Source organism: Pimephales promelas, chromosome 9 (assembly GCF_988280905.1).
Source record: "Pimephales promelas chromosome 9, fPimPro1.hap1.1, whole genome shotgun sequence".
Classification (NCBI taxonomy): domain Eukaryota; kingdom Metazoa; phylum Chordata; class Actinopteri; order Cypriniformes; family Leuciscidae; genus Pimephales; species Pimephales promelas.
Window position 1 is genome coordinate 39,477,129 of NC_142777.1, and position 15,650 is coordinate 39,492,778.

At 50.8% G+C, this 15,650-nt stretch overlaps 1 protein-coding gene across 2 annotated transcripts in view; it reads left to right on the top strand.

Moving 5' to 3' along the window:
• The window catches only part of gpc2 (glypican 2), a 41,287-nt gene that overhangs the window by 6,396 nt on the left and 19,241 nt on the right, over nucleotides 1–15,650 (top strand). The window contains exons 4-9 of one of the 2 annotated variants that reach the window (XM_089135185.1): nucleotides 8,500–8,675; nucleotides 9,198–9,278; nucleotides 9,480–9,645; nucleotides 11,058–11,188; nucleotides 11,868–12,014; nucleotides 14,290–14,426. In XM_089135185.1, coding sequence (XP_088991311.1) covers nucleotides 8,500–8,675; nucleotides 9,198–9,278; nucleotides 9,480–9,645; nucleotides 11,058–11,188; nucleotides 11,868–12,014; nucleotides 14,290–14,426 — 838 coding nt within the window. The remainder of the gene's footprint in view (nucleotides 1–8,499; nucleotides 8,676–9,197; nucleotides 9,279–9,479; nucleotides 9,646–11,057; nucleotides 11,189–11,867; nucleotides 12,015–14,289; nucleotides 14,427–15,650) is intronic. The other variant, XM_089135186.1, reaches the window with a different exon arrangement.

The following is a 15,650-nucleotide window of genomic DNA, read 5'->3' on the forward strand; positions in this document are numbered from 1 at the left end:
CACTGTGAGTCTGTCTCCCTGACCTGTCTGTCTCTCTGACCTGTCTGCCTCTCTGACCTGTCTGCCTCCCTGACCTGTCTGTCTCTCTGACCTGTCTGTCTCCCTGACCTGTCTGTCTCTCTGACCTGTCTGTCTCCCTGACCTGTCTGTCTCTCTGACCTGTTTGTTTCTCTGACCTGTCTGTCTCTCTGACCTGTCTGCCTCTCTTACCTGTCTGTCTCCCTGACCTGTCTGTCTCTCTGACCTGTCTGTCTCTCTGACCTGTCTGCCTCTCTGACCTGTCTGTCTCTCTGACCTGTCTGCCTCTCTGACCTGTCTGTCTCCCTGACCTGTCTGTCTCCCTGACCTGTCTGTATCTCTGACCTGTCTGTCTCCCTGACCTGTCTGTCTCCCTGACCTGTCTGTCTCTCTGACCTGTCTGTCTCCCTGACCTGTCTGTCTCTCTGACCTGTTTGTTTCTCTGACCTGTCTGTCTCCCTGACCTGTCTGTCTCCCTTACCTGTCTGTTTCTCTGACCTGTCTGTCTCCCTGACCTGTCTGTCTCTCTGACCTGTCTGTCTCCCTGACCTGTCTGCCTCTCTGACCCGTCTGTCTCTCTGACCTGTCTGTCTCTCTGACCTGTTTGTTTCTCTGACCTGTCTGTCTCCCTGACCTGTCTGTCTCTCTGACCTGTCTGCCTCTCTTACCTGTCTGCCTCCCTGACCTGTCTGTCTCTCTGACCTGTCTGTCTCTCTGACCTGTCTGTCTCCCTGACCTGTCTGTCTCTCTGACCTGTTTGTTTCTCTGAACTGTCTGTCTCCCTGACCTGTCTGTCTCTCTGACCTGTCTGCCTCTCTTACCTGTCTGTCTCCCTGACCTGTCTGTCTCTCTGACCTGTCTGTCTCTCTGACCTGTCTGCCTCTCTGACCTGTCTGTCTCTCTGACCTGTCTGCCTCTCTGACCTGTCTGCCTCTCTGACCTGTCTGTCTCTCTGACCTGTCTGTCTCCCTGACCTGTCTGTCCCGCTGACCTGTCTGTCTGTAGGCCGCACTGTGAGTCTGTCTCTCTGACCTGTCTGTCTCTCTGACCTGTTTGTTTCTCTGACCTGTCTGTCTCCCTGACCTGTCTGTCTCTCTGACCTGTCTGCCTCTCTTACCTGTCTGCCTCCCTGACCTGTCTGTCTCTCTGACCTGTCTGCCTCTCTGACCTGTCTGTCTCTCTGACCTGTCTGTCTCCCTGACCTGTCTGTCTCTCTGACCTGTCTGCCTCTCTGACCTGTCTGTCTCCCTGACCTGTCTGTCTCTCTAACCTGTCTGTCTCTCTGACCTGTCTGTCTCTCTGACCTGTCTGTCTCCCTGACCTGTCTGTCTCTCTGACCTGTCTGTCTGTAGGCCGCACTGTGAGTCTGTCTCCCTGACCTGTCTGCCTCTCTGACCTGTCTGTCTCTCTGACCTGTCTGTCTCTCTGACCTGTCTGCCTCTCTGACCTGTCTGCCTCCCTGACCTGTCTGCCTCCCTGACCTGTCTGCCTCTCTGACCTGTCTGTCTCCCTGACCTGTCTGTCTCTCTGACCTGTCTGTCTGTAGGCCGCACTGTGAGTCTGTCTCCCTGACCTGTCTGTCTCTCTGACCTGTCTGTCTCTCTGACCTGTCTGTCTCCCTGACCTGTCTGTCTCCCTGACCTGTCTGTCTCTCTGACCTGTCTGTCTCTCTGACCTGTCTGTCTCCCTGACCTGTCTGTCTCCCTGACCTGTCTGTCTGTAGGCCGCACTGTGAGTCTGTCTCCCTGACCTGTCTGTCTCTCTGACCTGTCTGTCTCTCTGACCTGTCTGCCTCTCTGACCTGTCTGCCTCCCTGACCTGTCTGTCTCTCTGACCTGTCTGCCTCTCTGACCTGTCTGTCTCCCTGACCTGTCTGTCTCTCTGACCTGTCTGTCTGTAGGCCGCACTGTGAGTCTGTCTCCCTGACCTGTCTGCCTCTCTGACCTGTCTGTCTCTCTGACCTGTCTGCCTCTCTGACCTGTCTGTCTCCCTGACCTGTCTGTCTCTCTGACCTGTCTGTCTCTCTGACCTGTCTGTCTCCCTGACCTGTCTGTCTCTCTGACCTACCTGTCTGTCTCTCTGACCTGTCTGTCTCCCTGACCTGTCTGTCTCTCTGACCTGTCTGTCTCCCTGACCTGTCTGTCTCTCTGACCTGTCTGTCTGTAGGCCGCACTGTGTGTCTGTCTCCCTGACCTGTCTGTCTCTCTGACCTGTCTGTCTCTCTGACCTGTCTGTCTCTCTGACCTGTCTGCCTCTCTGACCTGTCTGCCTCCCTGACCTGTCTGCCTCCCTGACCTGTCTGCCTCTCTGACCTGTCTGTCTCCCTGACCTGTCTGTCTCTCTGACCTGTCTGTCTGTAGGCCGCACTGTGAGTCTGTCTCCCTGACCTGTCTGCCTCTCTGACCTGTCTGTCTCTCTGACCTGTCTGCCTCTCTGACCTGTCTGTCTCCCTGACCTGTCTGTCTCTCTGACCTGTCTGTCTCTCTGACCTGTCTGTCTCCCTGACCTGTCTGTCTCTCTGACCTACCTGTCTGTCTCTCTGACCTGTCTGTCTCCCTGACCTGTCTGTCTCTCTGACCTGTCTGTCTCCCTGACCTGTCTGTCTCTCTGACCTGTCTGTCTGTAGGCCGCACTGTGAGTCTGTCTCCCTGACCTGTCTGTCTCTCTGACCTGTCTGTCTCTCTGACCTGTCTGTCTCTCTGACCTGTCTGCCTCTCTGACCTGTCTGCCTCCCTGACCTGTCTGCCTCCCTGACCTGTCTGCCTCTCTGACCTGTCTGTCTCCCTGACCTGTCTGTCTCTCTGACCTGTCTGTCTGTAGGCCGCACTGTGAGTCTGTCTCCCTGACCTGTCTGTCTCTCTGACCTGTCTGTCTCTCTGACCTGTCTGCTTCTCTGACCTGTCTGTCTCCCTGACCTGTCTGTCTCTCTGACCTGTCTGCCTCTCTGACCTGTCTGTCTCCCTGACCTGTCTGTCTCTCTGACCTGTCTGCCTCTCTGACCTGTCTGTCTCCCTGACCTGTCTGCCTCTCTGACCTGTCTGTCTCTCTGACCTGTCTGTCTCTCTGACCTGTCTGCCTCTCTGACCTGTCTGTCTCCCTGACCTGTCTGTCTCTCTGACCTGTCTGTCTCCCTGACCTGTCTGTCTCTCTGACCTGTTTGTTTCTCTGACCTGTCTGTCTCCCTGACCTGTCTGTCTCTCTGACCTGTCTGCCTCTCTTACCTGTCTGTCTCCCTGACCTGTCTGTCTCTCTGACCTGTCTGTCTCTCTGACCTGTCTGCCTCTCTGACCTGTCTGTCTCTCTGACCTGTCTGCCTCTCTGACCTGTCTGTCTCCCTGACCTGTCTGTCTCCCTGACCTGTCTGTATCTCTGACCTGTCTGTCTCCCTGACCTGTCTGTCTCTCTGACCTGTCTGTCTCCCTGACCTGTCTGCCTCTCTGACCTGTCTGTCTGTAGGCCGCACTGTGAGTCTGTCTCTCTGACCTGTCTGTCTCTCTGACCTGTCTGTCTCTCTGACCTGTCTGCTTCTCTGACCTGTCTGTCTCCCTGACCTGTCTGTCTCTCTGACCTGTCTGCCTCTCTGACCTGTCTGTCTCCCTGACCTGTCTGTCTCTCTGACCTGTCTGCCTCTCTGACCTGTCTGTCTCCCTGACCTGTCTGCCTCTCTGACCTGTCTGTCTCTCTGACCTGTCTGTCTCTCTGACCTGTCTGCCTCTCTGACCTGTCTGTCTCCCTGACCTGTCTGTCTCTCTGACCTGTCTGTCTCTCTGACCTGTCTGTCTCTCTGACCTGTCTGTCTCCCTGACCTGTCTGTCTCTCTGACCTGTCTGTCTCCCTGACCTGTCTGTCTGTAGGCCGCACTGTGAGTCTGTCTCCCTGACCTGTCTGCCTCTCTGACCTGTCTGTCTCTCTGACCTGTCTGCCTCTCTGACCTGTCTGCCTCCCTGACCTGTCTGTCTCTCTGACCTGTCTGCCTCTCTGACCTGTCTGTCTCCCTGACCTGTCTGTCTCTCTGACCTGTCTGTCTCCCTGACCTGTCTGTCTCTCTGACCTGTTTGTTTCTCTGACCTGTCTGTCTCCCTGACCTGTCTGTCTCTCTGACCTGTCTGCCTCTCTTACCTGTCTGTCTCCCTGACCTGTCTGTCTCTCTGACCTGTCTGTCTCTCTGACCTGTCTGCCTCTCTGACCTGTCTGTCTCTCTGACCTGTCTGCCTCTCTGACCTGTCTGTCTCCCTGACCTGTCTGTATCTCTGACCTGTCTGTCTCCCTGACCTGTCTGTCTCCCTGACCTGTCTGTCTCTCTGACCTGTCTGTCTCCCTGACCTGTCTGTCTCTCTGACCTGTTTGTTTCTCTGACCTGTCTGTCTCCCTGACCTGTCTGTCTCCCTTACCTGTCTGTTTCTCTGACCTGTCTGTCTCCCTGACCTGTCTGTCTCTCTGACCTGTCTGTCTCCCTGACCTGTCTGCCTCTCTGACCTGTCTGCCTCTCTGACCTGTCTGTCTCCCTGACCTGTTTGTTTCTCTGACCTGTCTGTCTCCCTGACCTGTCTGTCTCTCTGACCTGTCTGTCTCTCTGACCTGTCTGCCTCCCTGACCTGTCTGTCTCTCTGACCTGTCTGTCTCCCTGACCTGTCTGTCTCTCTGACCTGTCTGTCTCCCTGACCTGTCTGTCTCTCTGACCTGTCTGTCTGTAGGCCGCACTGTGAGTCTGTCTCCCTGACCTGTCTGTCTCTCTGACCTGTCTGTCTCTCTGACCTGTCTGTCTCTCTGACCTGTCTGCCTCTCTGACCTGTCTGCCTCCCTGACCTGTCTGCCTCCCTGACCTGTCTGCCTCTCTGACCTGTCTGTCTCCCTGACCTGTCTGTCTCTCTGACCTGTCTGTCTGTAGGCCGCACTGTGAGTCTGTCTCCCTGACCTGTCTGTCTCTCTGACCTGTCTGTCTCTCTGACCTGTCTGCTTCTCTGACCTGTCTGTCTCCCTGACCTGTCTGTCTCTCTGACCTGTCTGCCTCTCTGACCTGTCTGTCTCCCTGACCTGTCTGTCTCTCTGACCTGTCTGCCTCTCTGACCTGTCTGTCTCCCTGACCTGTCTGCCTCTCTGACCTGTCTGTCTCTCTGACCTGTCTGTCTCTCTGACCTGTCTGCCTCTCTGACCTGTCTGTCTCCCTGACCTGTCTGTCTCTCTGACCTGTCTGTCTCCCTGACCTGTCTGTCTCTCTGACCTGTTTGTTTCTCTGACCTGTCTGTCTCCCTGACCTGTCTGTCTCTCTGACCTGTCTGCCTCTCTTACCTGTCTGTCTCCCTGACCTGTCTGTCTCTCTGACCTGTCTGTCTCTCTGACCTGTCTGCCTCTCTGACCTGTCTGTCTCCCTGACCTGTCTGTCTCCCTGACCTGTCTGTATCTCTGACCTGTCTGTCTCCCTGACCTGTCTGTCTCTCTGACCTGTCTGTCTCCCTGACCTGTCTGCCTCTCTGACCTGTCTGTCTGTAGGCCGCACTGTGAGTCTGTCTCTCTGACCTGTCTGTCTCTCTGACCTGTCTGTCTCTCTGACCTGTCTGCTTCTCTGACCTGTCTGTCTCCCTGACCTGTCTGTCTCTCTGACCTGTCTGCCTCTCTGACCTGTCTGTCTCCCTGACCTGTCTGTCTCTCTGACCTGTCTGTCTCCCTGACCTGTCTGCCTCTCTGACCTGTCTGTCTCTCTGACCTGTCTGTCTCTCTGACCTGTCTGCCTCTCTGACCTGTCTGTCTCCCTGACCTGTCTGTCTCTCTGACCTGTCTGTCTCTCTGACCTGTCTGTCTCTCTGACCTGTCTGTCTCCCTGACCTGTCTGTCTCTCTGACCTGTCTGTCTCCCTGACCTGTCTGTCTGTAGGCCGCACTGTGAGTCTGTCTCCCTGACCTGTCTGCCTCTCTGACCTGTCTGTCTCTCTGACCTGTCTGCCTCTCTGACCTGTCTGCCTCCCTGACCTGTCTGTCTCTCTGACCTGTCTGCCTCTCTGACCTGTCTGTCTCCCTGACCTGTCTGTCTCTCTGACCTGTCTGTCTCCCTGACCTGTCTGTCTCTCTGACCTGTTTGTTTCTCTGACCTGTCTGTCTCCCTGACCTGTCTGTCTCTCTGACCTGTCTGCCTCTCTTACCTGTCTGTCTCCCTGACCTGTCTGTCTCTCTGACCTGTCTGTCTCTCTGACCTGTCTGCCTCTCTGACCTGTCTGTCTCTCTGACCTGTCTGCCTCTCTGACCTGTCTGTCTCCCTGACCTGTCTGTATCTCTGACCTGTCTGTCTCCCTGACCTGTCTGTCTCCCTGACCTGTCTGTCTCTCTGACCTGTCTGTCTCCCTGACCTGTCTGTCTCTCTGACCTGTTTGTTTCTCTGACCTGTCTGTCTCCCTGACCTGTCTGTCTCCCTTACCTGTCTGTTTCTCTGACCTGTCTGTCTCCCTGACCTGTCTGTCTCTCTGACCTGTCTGTCTCCCTGACCTGTCTGCCTCTCTGACCTGTCTGCCTCTCTGACCTGTCTGTCTCCCTGACCTGTTTGTTTCTCTGACCTGTCTGTCTCCCTGACCTGTCTGTCTCTCTGACCTGTCTGTCTCTCTGACCTGTCTGCCTCCCTGACCTGTCTGTCTCTCTGACCTGTCTGTCTCTCTGACCTGTCTGTCTCCCTGACCTGTCTGTCTCTCTGACCTGTTTGTTTCTCTGACCTGTCTGTCTCCCTGACCTGTCTGTCTCTCTGACCTGTCTGCCTCTCTTACCTGTCTGTCTCCCTGACCTGTCTGTCTCTCTGACCTGTCTGTCTCTCTGACCTGTCTGCCTCTCTGACCTGTCTGTCTCTCTGACCTGTCTGCCTCTCTGACCTGTCTGCCTCTCTGACCTGTCTGTCTCTCTGACCTGTCTGTCTCCCTGACCTGTCTGTCTCGCTGACCTGTCTGTCTGTAGGCCGCACTGTGAGTCTGTCTCTCTGACCTGTCTGTCTCTCTGACCTGTTTGTTTCTCTGACCTGTCTGTCTCCCTGACCTGTCTGTCTCTCTGACCTGTCTGCCTCTCTTACCTGTCTGCCTCCCTGACCTGTCTGTCTCTCTGACCTGTCTGTCTCTCTGACCTGTCTGTCTCTCTGACCTGTCTGTCTCCCTGACCTGTCTGTCTCTCTGACCTGTCTGCCTCTCTGACCTGTCTGTCTCCCTGACCTGTCTGTCTCTCTAACCTGTCTGTCTCTCTGACCTGTCTGTCTCTCTGACCTGTCTGTCTCCCTGACCTGTCTGTCTCTCTGACCTGTCTGTCTGTAGGCCGCACTGTGAGTCTGTCTCCCTGACCTGTCTGCCTCTCTGACCTGTCTGTCTCTCTGACCTGTCTGTCTCTCTGACCTGTCTGCCTCTCTGACCTGTCTGCCTCCCTGACCTGTCTGCCTCCCTGACCTGTCTGCCTCTCTGACCTGTCTGTCTCCCTGACCTGTCTGTCTCTCTGACCTGTCTGTCTGTAGGCCGCACTGTGAGTCTGTCTCCCTGACCTGTCTGTCTCTCTGACCTGTCTGTCTCTCTGACCTGTCTGTCTCCCTGACCTGTCTGTCTCCCTGACCTGTCTGTCTCTCTGACCTGTCTGTCTCTCTGACCTGTCTGTCTCCCTGACCTGTCTGTCTCCCTGACCTGTCTGTCTGTAGGCCGCACTGTGAGTCTGTCTCCCTGACCTGTCTGTCTCTCTGACCTGTCTGTCTCTCTGACCTGTCTGCCTCTCTGACCTGTCTGCCTCCCTGACCTGTCTGTCTCTCTGACCTGTCTGCCTCTCTGACCTGTCTGTCTCCCTGACCTGTCTGTCTCTCTGACCTGTCTGTCTGTAGGCTGCACTGTGAGTCTGTCTCCCTGACCTGTCTGCCTCTCTGACCTGTCTGTCTCTCTGACCTGTCTGCCTCTCTGACCTGTCTGTCTCCCTGACCTGTCTGTCTCTCTGACCTGTCTGTCTCTCTGACCTGTCTGTCTCCCTGACCTGTCTGTCTCTCTGACCTACCTGTCTGTCTCTCTGACCTGTCTGTCTCCCTGACCTGTCTGTCTCTCTGACCTGTCTGTCTCCCTGACCTGTCTGTCTCTCTGACCTGTCTGTCTGTAGGCCGCACTGTGAGTCTGTCTCCCTGACCTGTCTGTCTCTCTGACCTGTCTGTCTCCCTGACCTGTCTGTCTCTCTGACCTGTCTGTCTCCCTGACCTGTCTGTCTCTCTGACCTGTCTGCCTCTCTGACCTGTCTGCCTCCCTGACCTGTCTGTCTCTCTGACCTGTCTGCCTCTCTGACCTGTCTGTCTCTCTGACCTGTCTGTCTCTCTGACCTGTCTGTCTGTAGGCCGCACTGTGAGTCTGTCTCCCTGACCTGTCTGTCTATCTGACCTGTCTGTCTCTCTGACCTGTCTGCCTCTCTGACCTGTCTGCCTCCCTGACCTGTCTGTCTCTCTGACCTGTCTGCCTCTCTGACCTGTCTGTCTCTCTGACCTGTCTGTCTGTAGGCCGCACTGTGAGTCTGTCTGAGGTTCTGGCTGATTTCTGGGCAGGGTTAGTGGAGCGCATGTTTTCTCTGGTCAACCCTCAGTATGAGTTCAGTCAGGAGTATCTGGAGTGTGTCAGCAAACACGCCGAGCAACTACAGCCATTCGGAGACCTGCCACAGAAACTGCACACACAGGTATCCTCACACACACATGCTTTTCACATCACGACGGAGAACAAAATTTGTAGAAAGATGATAAAGATTTCTCAGATCTGCTTATGACACACATTCTCACAAGATCATATGTTGTTGTTCTTCTAATTTCATAACATGAAATACTGTGAGAGACAGAAAAGTCAAAAGAACTCAGATCTCAAGTTGAATCAAACATCAAGAACAATGACTACAATATCAGCATTCACACCAGCGGACGATATTGCTCTACTTATTGGAAGTCATCTGTCACTTTAAATACTCAAGCTCTTTAAAGCATGATGGATTATGATTGGCTGTCAGTGTTTTTTTGTTTATCAGCTGAAAGTGATTCCAGCGAGTTCCTCATTATAGTTGTGGTGTGACTCGCTGTTCTCTTACAGTTAGAGCGATTATTGAAACTCTGTATGTTATCATATTTGGTGTGAGCACATCTCCATCCCCATAACTCTTCATCATCATTACTATAATAACCCTCCTCCTCCTCACCGCTGTGATTGGCAGGTGTCTCGAGCGCTCACTGCGGCGCGGGCGCTAGTTCAGGGTTTAGCTGCCGGCAGAGACATCGTGAACAAGGCGACGGAGGTGAGAGAAGGATTCTCAGTGCTGGGCGTTTATAATCAATTTCATCAAAGCAGCTTCACAGAATCAGTCAAAACGTAATAACAATGTTCGTTTCTTAGTGGAAAAACATCCACGTTTGGTAGAGCTGATCAAGGGGATTATTGATTGGTTAATTCATTTGAAAGCTAGTAGATCATCATGTTCTTGATCCTGTGTGTGTAGCTGACGGTCGGATCGGAGTGTGTTCGGGCGCTGATGCGGCAGTGGTTCTGTCCTCTGTGTCGTGGATCTCCGTCACTCAAGCCCTGCCATTCGCTGTGCCTAAACGTCATGAAGGGCTGCCTGGCCAATCAGGCCGACTTAGACTCGGAATGGAACAATTTCATTGGTGAGAAAAGACATCTTGTTTGTCATTCTGTCATCATTTACCTTCATGTCGTTCCAAACTTTCTATATTTGCATATAGATATTTGTACTATTCTATCATCTTTTTAGTCAAGTCACCTTTATTTATAAAATGCTTTTTACAATGTAGATTGTTTCAAAGCAGCTTTACAGAAATAACGTAAACTAATAAAGATAATAATAATAAAATAATTATAATAAAAGTTTGTTTCCAGAAGAGAATAGCGTCACAGTCCAGCTTAAGTTCAGTGATGTTTCATTTCTGTTGTAAAATTTTTAATTTAATATATATATAGCCGCTCTGGAGAAAACCGTGATGTCATCGTCCAGCTCAGTTCAGTTCTCATATAATGGCGTCAATGCAGGAGATCAATAATATTGTTGAATATTAAATTAAATGTCCTCAACTAAGCGAGACAAAAGCCAACGGCGACAGGAACCAGAACTCCCTCAGGGACAGAACGGAGGAATAACCCTCGTGAGAAACCAGACTCAGACTCAGTTCTCTTCTGGCCCACGAGCCAACAGTGTATGATTATGATTCAGGAGCATTACAGGTCAGAGGTCAGACTGGATCAGAACATTATCCAGTTCCATCTAGTTGAGGATCATCAAGACGAGTTTGTTGAGGATCAGTGCAGATGCTGTCGTGTCGATGAGGCCTTACAGAGGAGAGTCTAGATCTGTGTGTGTGTGTGTCAGGATAACGCTTGTGTGTGTGTGTGTCAGGATAACACTGGTGTGTGTGTCAGGATAACACTGGTGTGTGTGTCAGGATAACGCTTGTGTGTGTGTCAGGATAACGCTTGTGTGTGTGTCAGGATAACGCTTGTGTGTGTGTCAGGATAACGCTTGTGTGTGTGTGTGTCAGGATAACGCTTGTGTGTGTGTGTGTCAGGATAACACTGGTGTGTGTGTCAGGATAACGCTTGTGTGTGTGTCAGGATAACGCTTGTGTGTGTGTCAGGATAGCGCTTGTGTGTGTGTCAGGATAACGCTTGTGTGTGTGTCAGGATAACGCTTGTGTGTGTGTGTGTCAGGATAACACTGGTGTGTGTGTGTGTCAGGATAACACTGGTGTGTGTGTCAGGATAACACTGGTGTGTTTGTCAGGATAACGCTTGTGTGTGTGTCAGGATAACGCTTGTGTGTGTGTCAGGATAACACTGGTGTGTGTGTCAGGATAACACTGGTGTGTGTGTCAGGATAACGCTTGTGTGTGTGTCAGGATAACGCTTGTGTGTGTGTCAGGATAACACTGGTGTGTGTGTCAGGATAACACTGGTGTGTGTGTCAGAATAACACTGGTGTGTGTGTCAGGATAACACTGGTGTGTGTGTCAGGATAACACTGGTGTGTGTGTCAGGATAACACTGGTGTGTGTGTAACCTGCAGACGCTTTAATGCTGCTGGTGCAGAAGCTCGGCGGGCCGTTCCACTTGGAGTTGGCCACGGACTCGATCGCAGTAAAGGTGTCTGAAGGCATCATGTTCATGCAGGAGAACAGCTTCAGCGTCTCTGCAAAGGTACAACAGAAACTAGCGGTCACACACATCACACACTCGTCCTGTCAGCAGCAGGATTCATACATGGGAAACACTGTCAGAAGTATGTTTCTATCATGTTTCTTTTTATGCGCATTCGAAAGTATCGTATCATAAGTGAGTGACGGAATAAAGTGTTGAATTAATTCTGACGTAACGAACATTAAACCCACGCGAGTAATCGGCTGTTGAAAATTAGCCCATGATTTGCTCTCTGTCAAGCCATCCTAGGTTTATATGACTTTATTCTTTCAGACGAATACAATCTGAGTTGTATTAAAAAATATCCTTCCAAGCTCTTCCAAGACTCTTTTCAATTATGTTCAGAACATTTCAAATTAAAAGCTCTCAAGTAATCTCAAAATAAAACATTGCTGCAAAAATGTTCTCTTACTTTAGTGAGTTTGCCTTCAAAATAAAAGTAAGAGAACATTTTTGCAGCAGTGTTGTATTTTTTAGCCTTTATTTTGAAGGCAAAATCACTAAAGACAAAGTTTTTGTGAGTAACTGCTTCTGTCATGACAGATCTAAGTCAGAACCAGCCGCTATCAGGATAATCTGGCTGTGTGTGCGGGCCGGATGTCATTGCTGGCCTGTTGCCGACCCCTGTTGTACAGCATGGACTTCATAGACACATTCACTGTGCTTGTGTTGGTTTCAGGTGTTTCAGGGCTGTGGGATTCCAAGGCCGACTCCTGCCAGGAGCAAACGCTCATCTAGAGGGAGAGATGATGGCAAACCGGCCTTCAGAAGCTACAGCTCTGAGGAGAAACCCACCACCGCATCGGGAACCAACCTGGACCGGCTGGTGAGGCGCCGAGAAAACCAGACCCACTAAACTGCGTTGCGTCCCTATTTTGTATAGGGTTTGGTGGGACAAGTACCAAATTTAAAATGGTGTGATGTGTGGAGGCCGCAAGGTTTGATTCCAGTGCCCTAACAATGACCAAAAAAACCCTCAATAGCAAAACAAGTTCTTTATTTAACAAATGTGGGAGGATTTCAAGGCTTCGAGAGGAGCCAAAACAACAAACATAAACCCTCTAACTATTAGGGAGAAACTAACTAAGCTATACAAAAAAGAAAAGAAAACAATAATACACTAACTCCCTATTAAACTAGCTTAAACAAGAGAAACCAAGATATGAAAGGAAATGGCACCCACCTCTCTACTGATCCCTTCCCAAAGAATAAACAATATAAACTTAGTAGGAAATGGAAAACAACAGAAGTATACACTCACCTAAAGGATTATTAGGAACACCTGTTCAATTTCTCATTAATGCTATTATCTAATCAACCAATCACATGGCAGTGTCTTCAGTGCATTTAGGGGTGTGGTCCTGCTCAAGACGATCTCCTGAACTCCAAACTGAATCTCAGAATGGGGAAGAAAGCGGATTTAAGCGATTTTGATTGGGGCATGGTTGTTGGTGTCTGAGTTTTTTTACAATCTGCTCAGTTACTGGGATTTACACACACAACCATTTCTAGGGTTTACAAAGAAAGGAGTGAGAAGGGAAAAACATCCAGTATGGGTCAGTCCTGTGGGCCAAAATGCCTTGTTGATGCTGGAGGTCAGAGGAGAATGGGCCGACTGATTCAAGCTGATAGAAGAGCAACTATGACTGAAATAACCACTCGTTACAACCGAGGTATGCAGCAAAGCATTTGTGAAGCAATAGGGTTGGGGTAACTCTAACCCTAACCTGCCCATGTCCATCCCTTTATGGCCACCATATCCCCATCCTCTGATGGCTACTTCCAGCAGGATAATGCACCATGTCACAAAGCTCCAATCATTTTAAATTGGTTTCTTGAACATGTCAATGATTTCACTACTAAAATGGCCCTGTCAATCATCCTGTCATCGTAAACTGCCCTGTTCCTCCATTCAATCTAATTTAATGTCCTCCTGTTTCTGAGAGATGTCGGAGGACGTTGATCTGTCAGTCGTGGGTCTCTCATGCGGAGACTCTCCTCGTGTGTTTGCAATTTGAATAAAATGATGCATTTAAGAGTTAATGGCTAAACGTGTCTTTTAGGGGTTGAACGACTTCAGATTTTTCGAAGTCGACTGTTATGATATCAAAGTTGAGTCGACGTCGACGAGTCGCTGTTACACGTGTCCAGTTTCGTCTGTAAAGCGGCCCAGAAATCCTCGTGAAGTGGTTTGAGCGATCGGATTTAAATCCGTCTGGAATACTTTAGCTTACACCTGGTCTTTAGCAATCAGATCACAGAAACACATGAAGTGGCCAGATATAGCTAAACATCCCGCTGTTTAGCAATAAATTCACATCTGCACGTTAGTGATGGATCCAAGTAACACAAAATAATATTCCAATTAATTGCAGGTGAATTAGAGATGCATTAATATGTTTAAATAAATATATGAAAAAAATAATGATTGAATGATTTTAAAAGAGACTGCTCTCATTTCCCGGTAAAACAGTGAGCGTGTGTCATGCTTTTACTTTCGTTTTCAACAATATAGTGCTAAGTTAGTAAAGTATTTCCATACACGTTAAGTACCAATGCTGCTTTCTTGCTGCAATGACGCTCTGGGCTCTTCATCTGTTGTCGTCTGCAACGTGGCCATATAGTATCAAAAATTGCATCATCATATAGTGTCACATGATCTACGCGACTAGTTGACGTCAAGCTTAAAGCGTCACAGCATTGCATTAAGGTCAAATAGTCGGTTCAACCCCTAGTGTCTTTCCAAAAGTCCACAATGCTGCTGCAGATGCGATATAATGTGGCCAGCACTCAATAAAGATATTTTCATCAGGTTAGAGACTGATAATGAGTCACTCAAACCCCTTTATCTAAACCTCTCTGCATAACCGCCGCTCTCGCGCTCCTCCATGTCGGTCGTTTTTCACTCTACAAACACTTTTCACTCGTGTTTGTTGTTCAAACCGAATTGATCTGCGCTTCGGATTCTGACCGGATGTAGTTGACCGTCCGGGTCTCTCTGGATCACCCATTTCAACACACTACGGTTTGGGACGCACTCATTCTACAACAAACAAATCCGTCCTTGTTTGACCCTGATCCTTGATCATGTGTGTGTGCAGGTGGAGGAGCTGCAGGAGCGTCTGCGGCCCATGAGGGGATTCTGGGTAACGCTGCCTCATACCATCTGTAATGATGAACACATGTCCGCGGACGTCACCAATGAGGATCGCTGCTGGAACGGGCAGACGCGCGGCCGGTGAGAGTGAAAACTGAACCGCAGCTGACAAGAGTGTGTGTGACGAGTGTGTGTGTGACGAGTGTGTGTGTGACGTGTGTGTGTGTGTGTGTGTGACGAGTGTGTGACGAGTGTGTGTGACGAGTGTGTGACGAGTGTGTGTGACGTGTGTGTGTGTGACGAGTGTGTGTGACGTGTGTGTGTGACGTGTGTGTGACGAGTGTGTGACGAGTGTGTGTGTGACGAGTGTGTGTGACGTGTGTGTGTGTGACGAGTGTGTGTGTGACGTGTGTGTGTGTGTGTGACGAGTGTGTGTGACGAGTGTGTGACGAGTGTGTGATGAGTGTGTGTGACGTGTGTGTGTGACGTGTGTGTGTGTGACGAGTGTGTGTGACGTGTGTGTGTGACGTGTGTGTGACGAGTGTGTGACGAGTGTGTGTGACGTGTGTGTGTGTGACGTGTGTGTGACGTGTGTGTGACGAGTGTGTGTGACGTGTGTGTGACGAGTGTGTGACGAGTGTGTGTGACGTGTGTGTGTGTGACGAGTGTGTGTGACGAGTGTGTGTGTGACGTGTGTGTGTGTGTGTGACGAGTGTGTGACGAGTGTGTGTGTGTGACGAGTGTGTGACGAGTGTGTGTGACGTGTGTGTGTGACGTGTGTGTGTGTGACGAGTGTGTGTGACGAGTGTGTGACGAGTGTGTGTGACGTGTGTGTGTGACGTGTGTGTGACGAGTGTGTGACGAGTGTGTGTGACGTGTGTGTGTGACGTGTGTGTGACGTGTGTGTGACGAGTGTGTGACGAGTGTGTGTGACGTGTGTGTGTGACGAGTGTGTGACGGGTGTGTGTGACGAGTGTGTGACATGTGTGTGTGTGTGTGACGTGTGACGAGTGTGTGTGACGAGTGTGTGATGTGTGTGTGATGTGTGACGAGTGTGTGATGTGTGTGTGTGTGATGTGTGTGTGTGTGTGACGTGTGTGTGACGAGTGTGTGATGTGTGTGTGTGTGTGACGAGTGTGTGTGACGTGTGACGAGTGTGTGTGACGAGTGTGTGTGTGTGTGACGAGTGTGTGTGTGTGTGACGTGTGACGAGTGTGTGTGTGTGACGAGTGTGTGACGAGTGTGTGTGTGTGACGAGTGTGTGACGAGTGTGTGTGTGTGTGACGAGTGTGTGTGTGTGTGTGACGTGTGACGAGTGTGTGTGACGTGTGTGATGTGTGTGTGTGACGAGTGTGTGTGACGTGT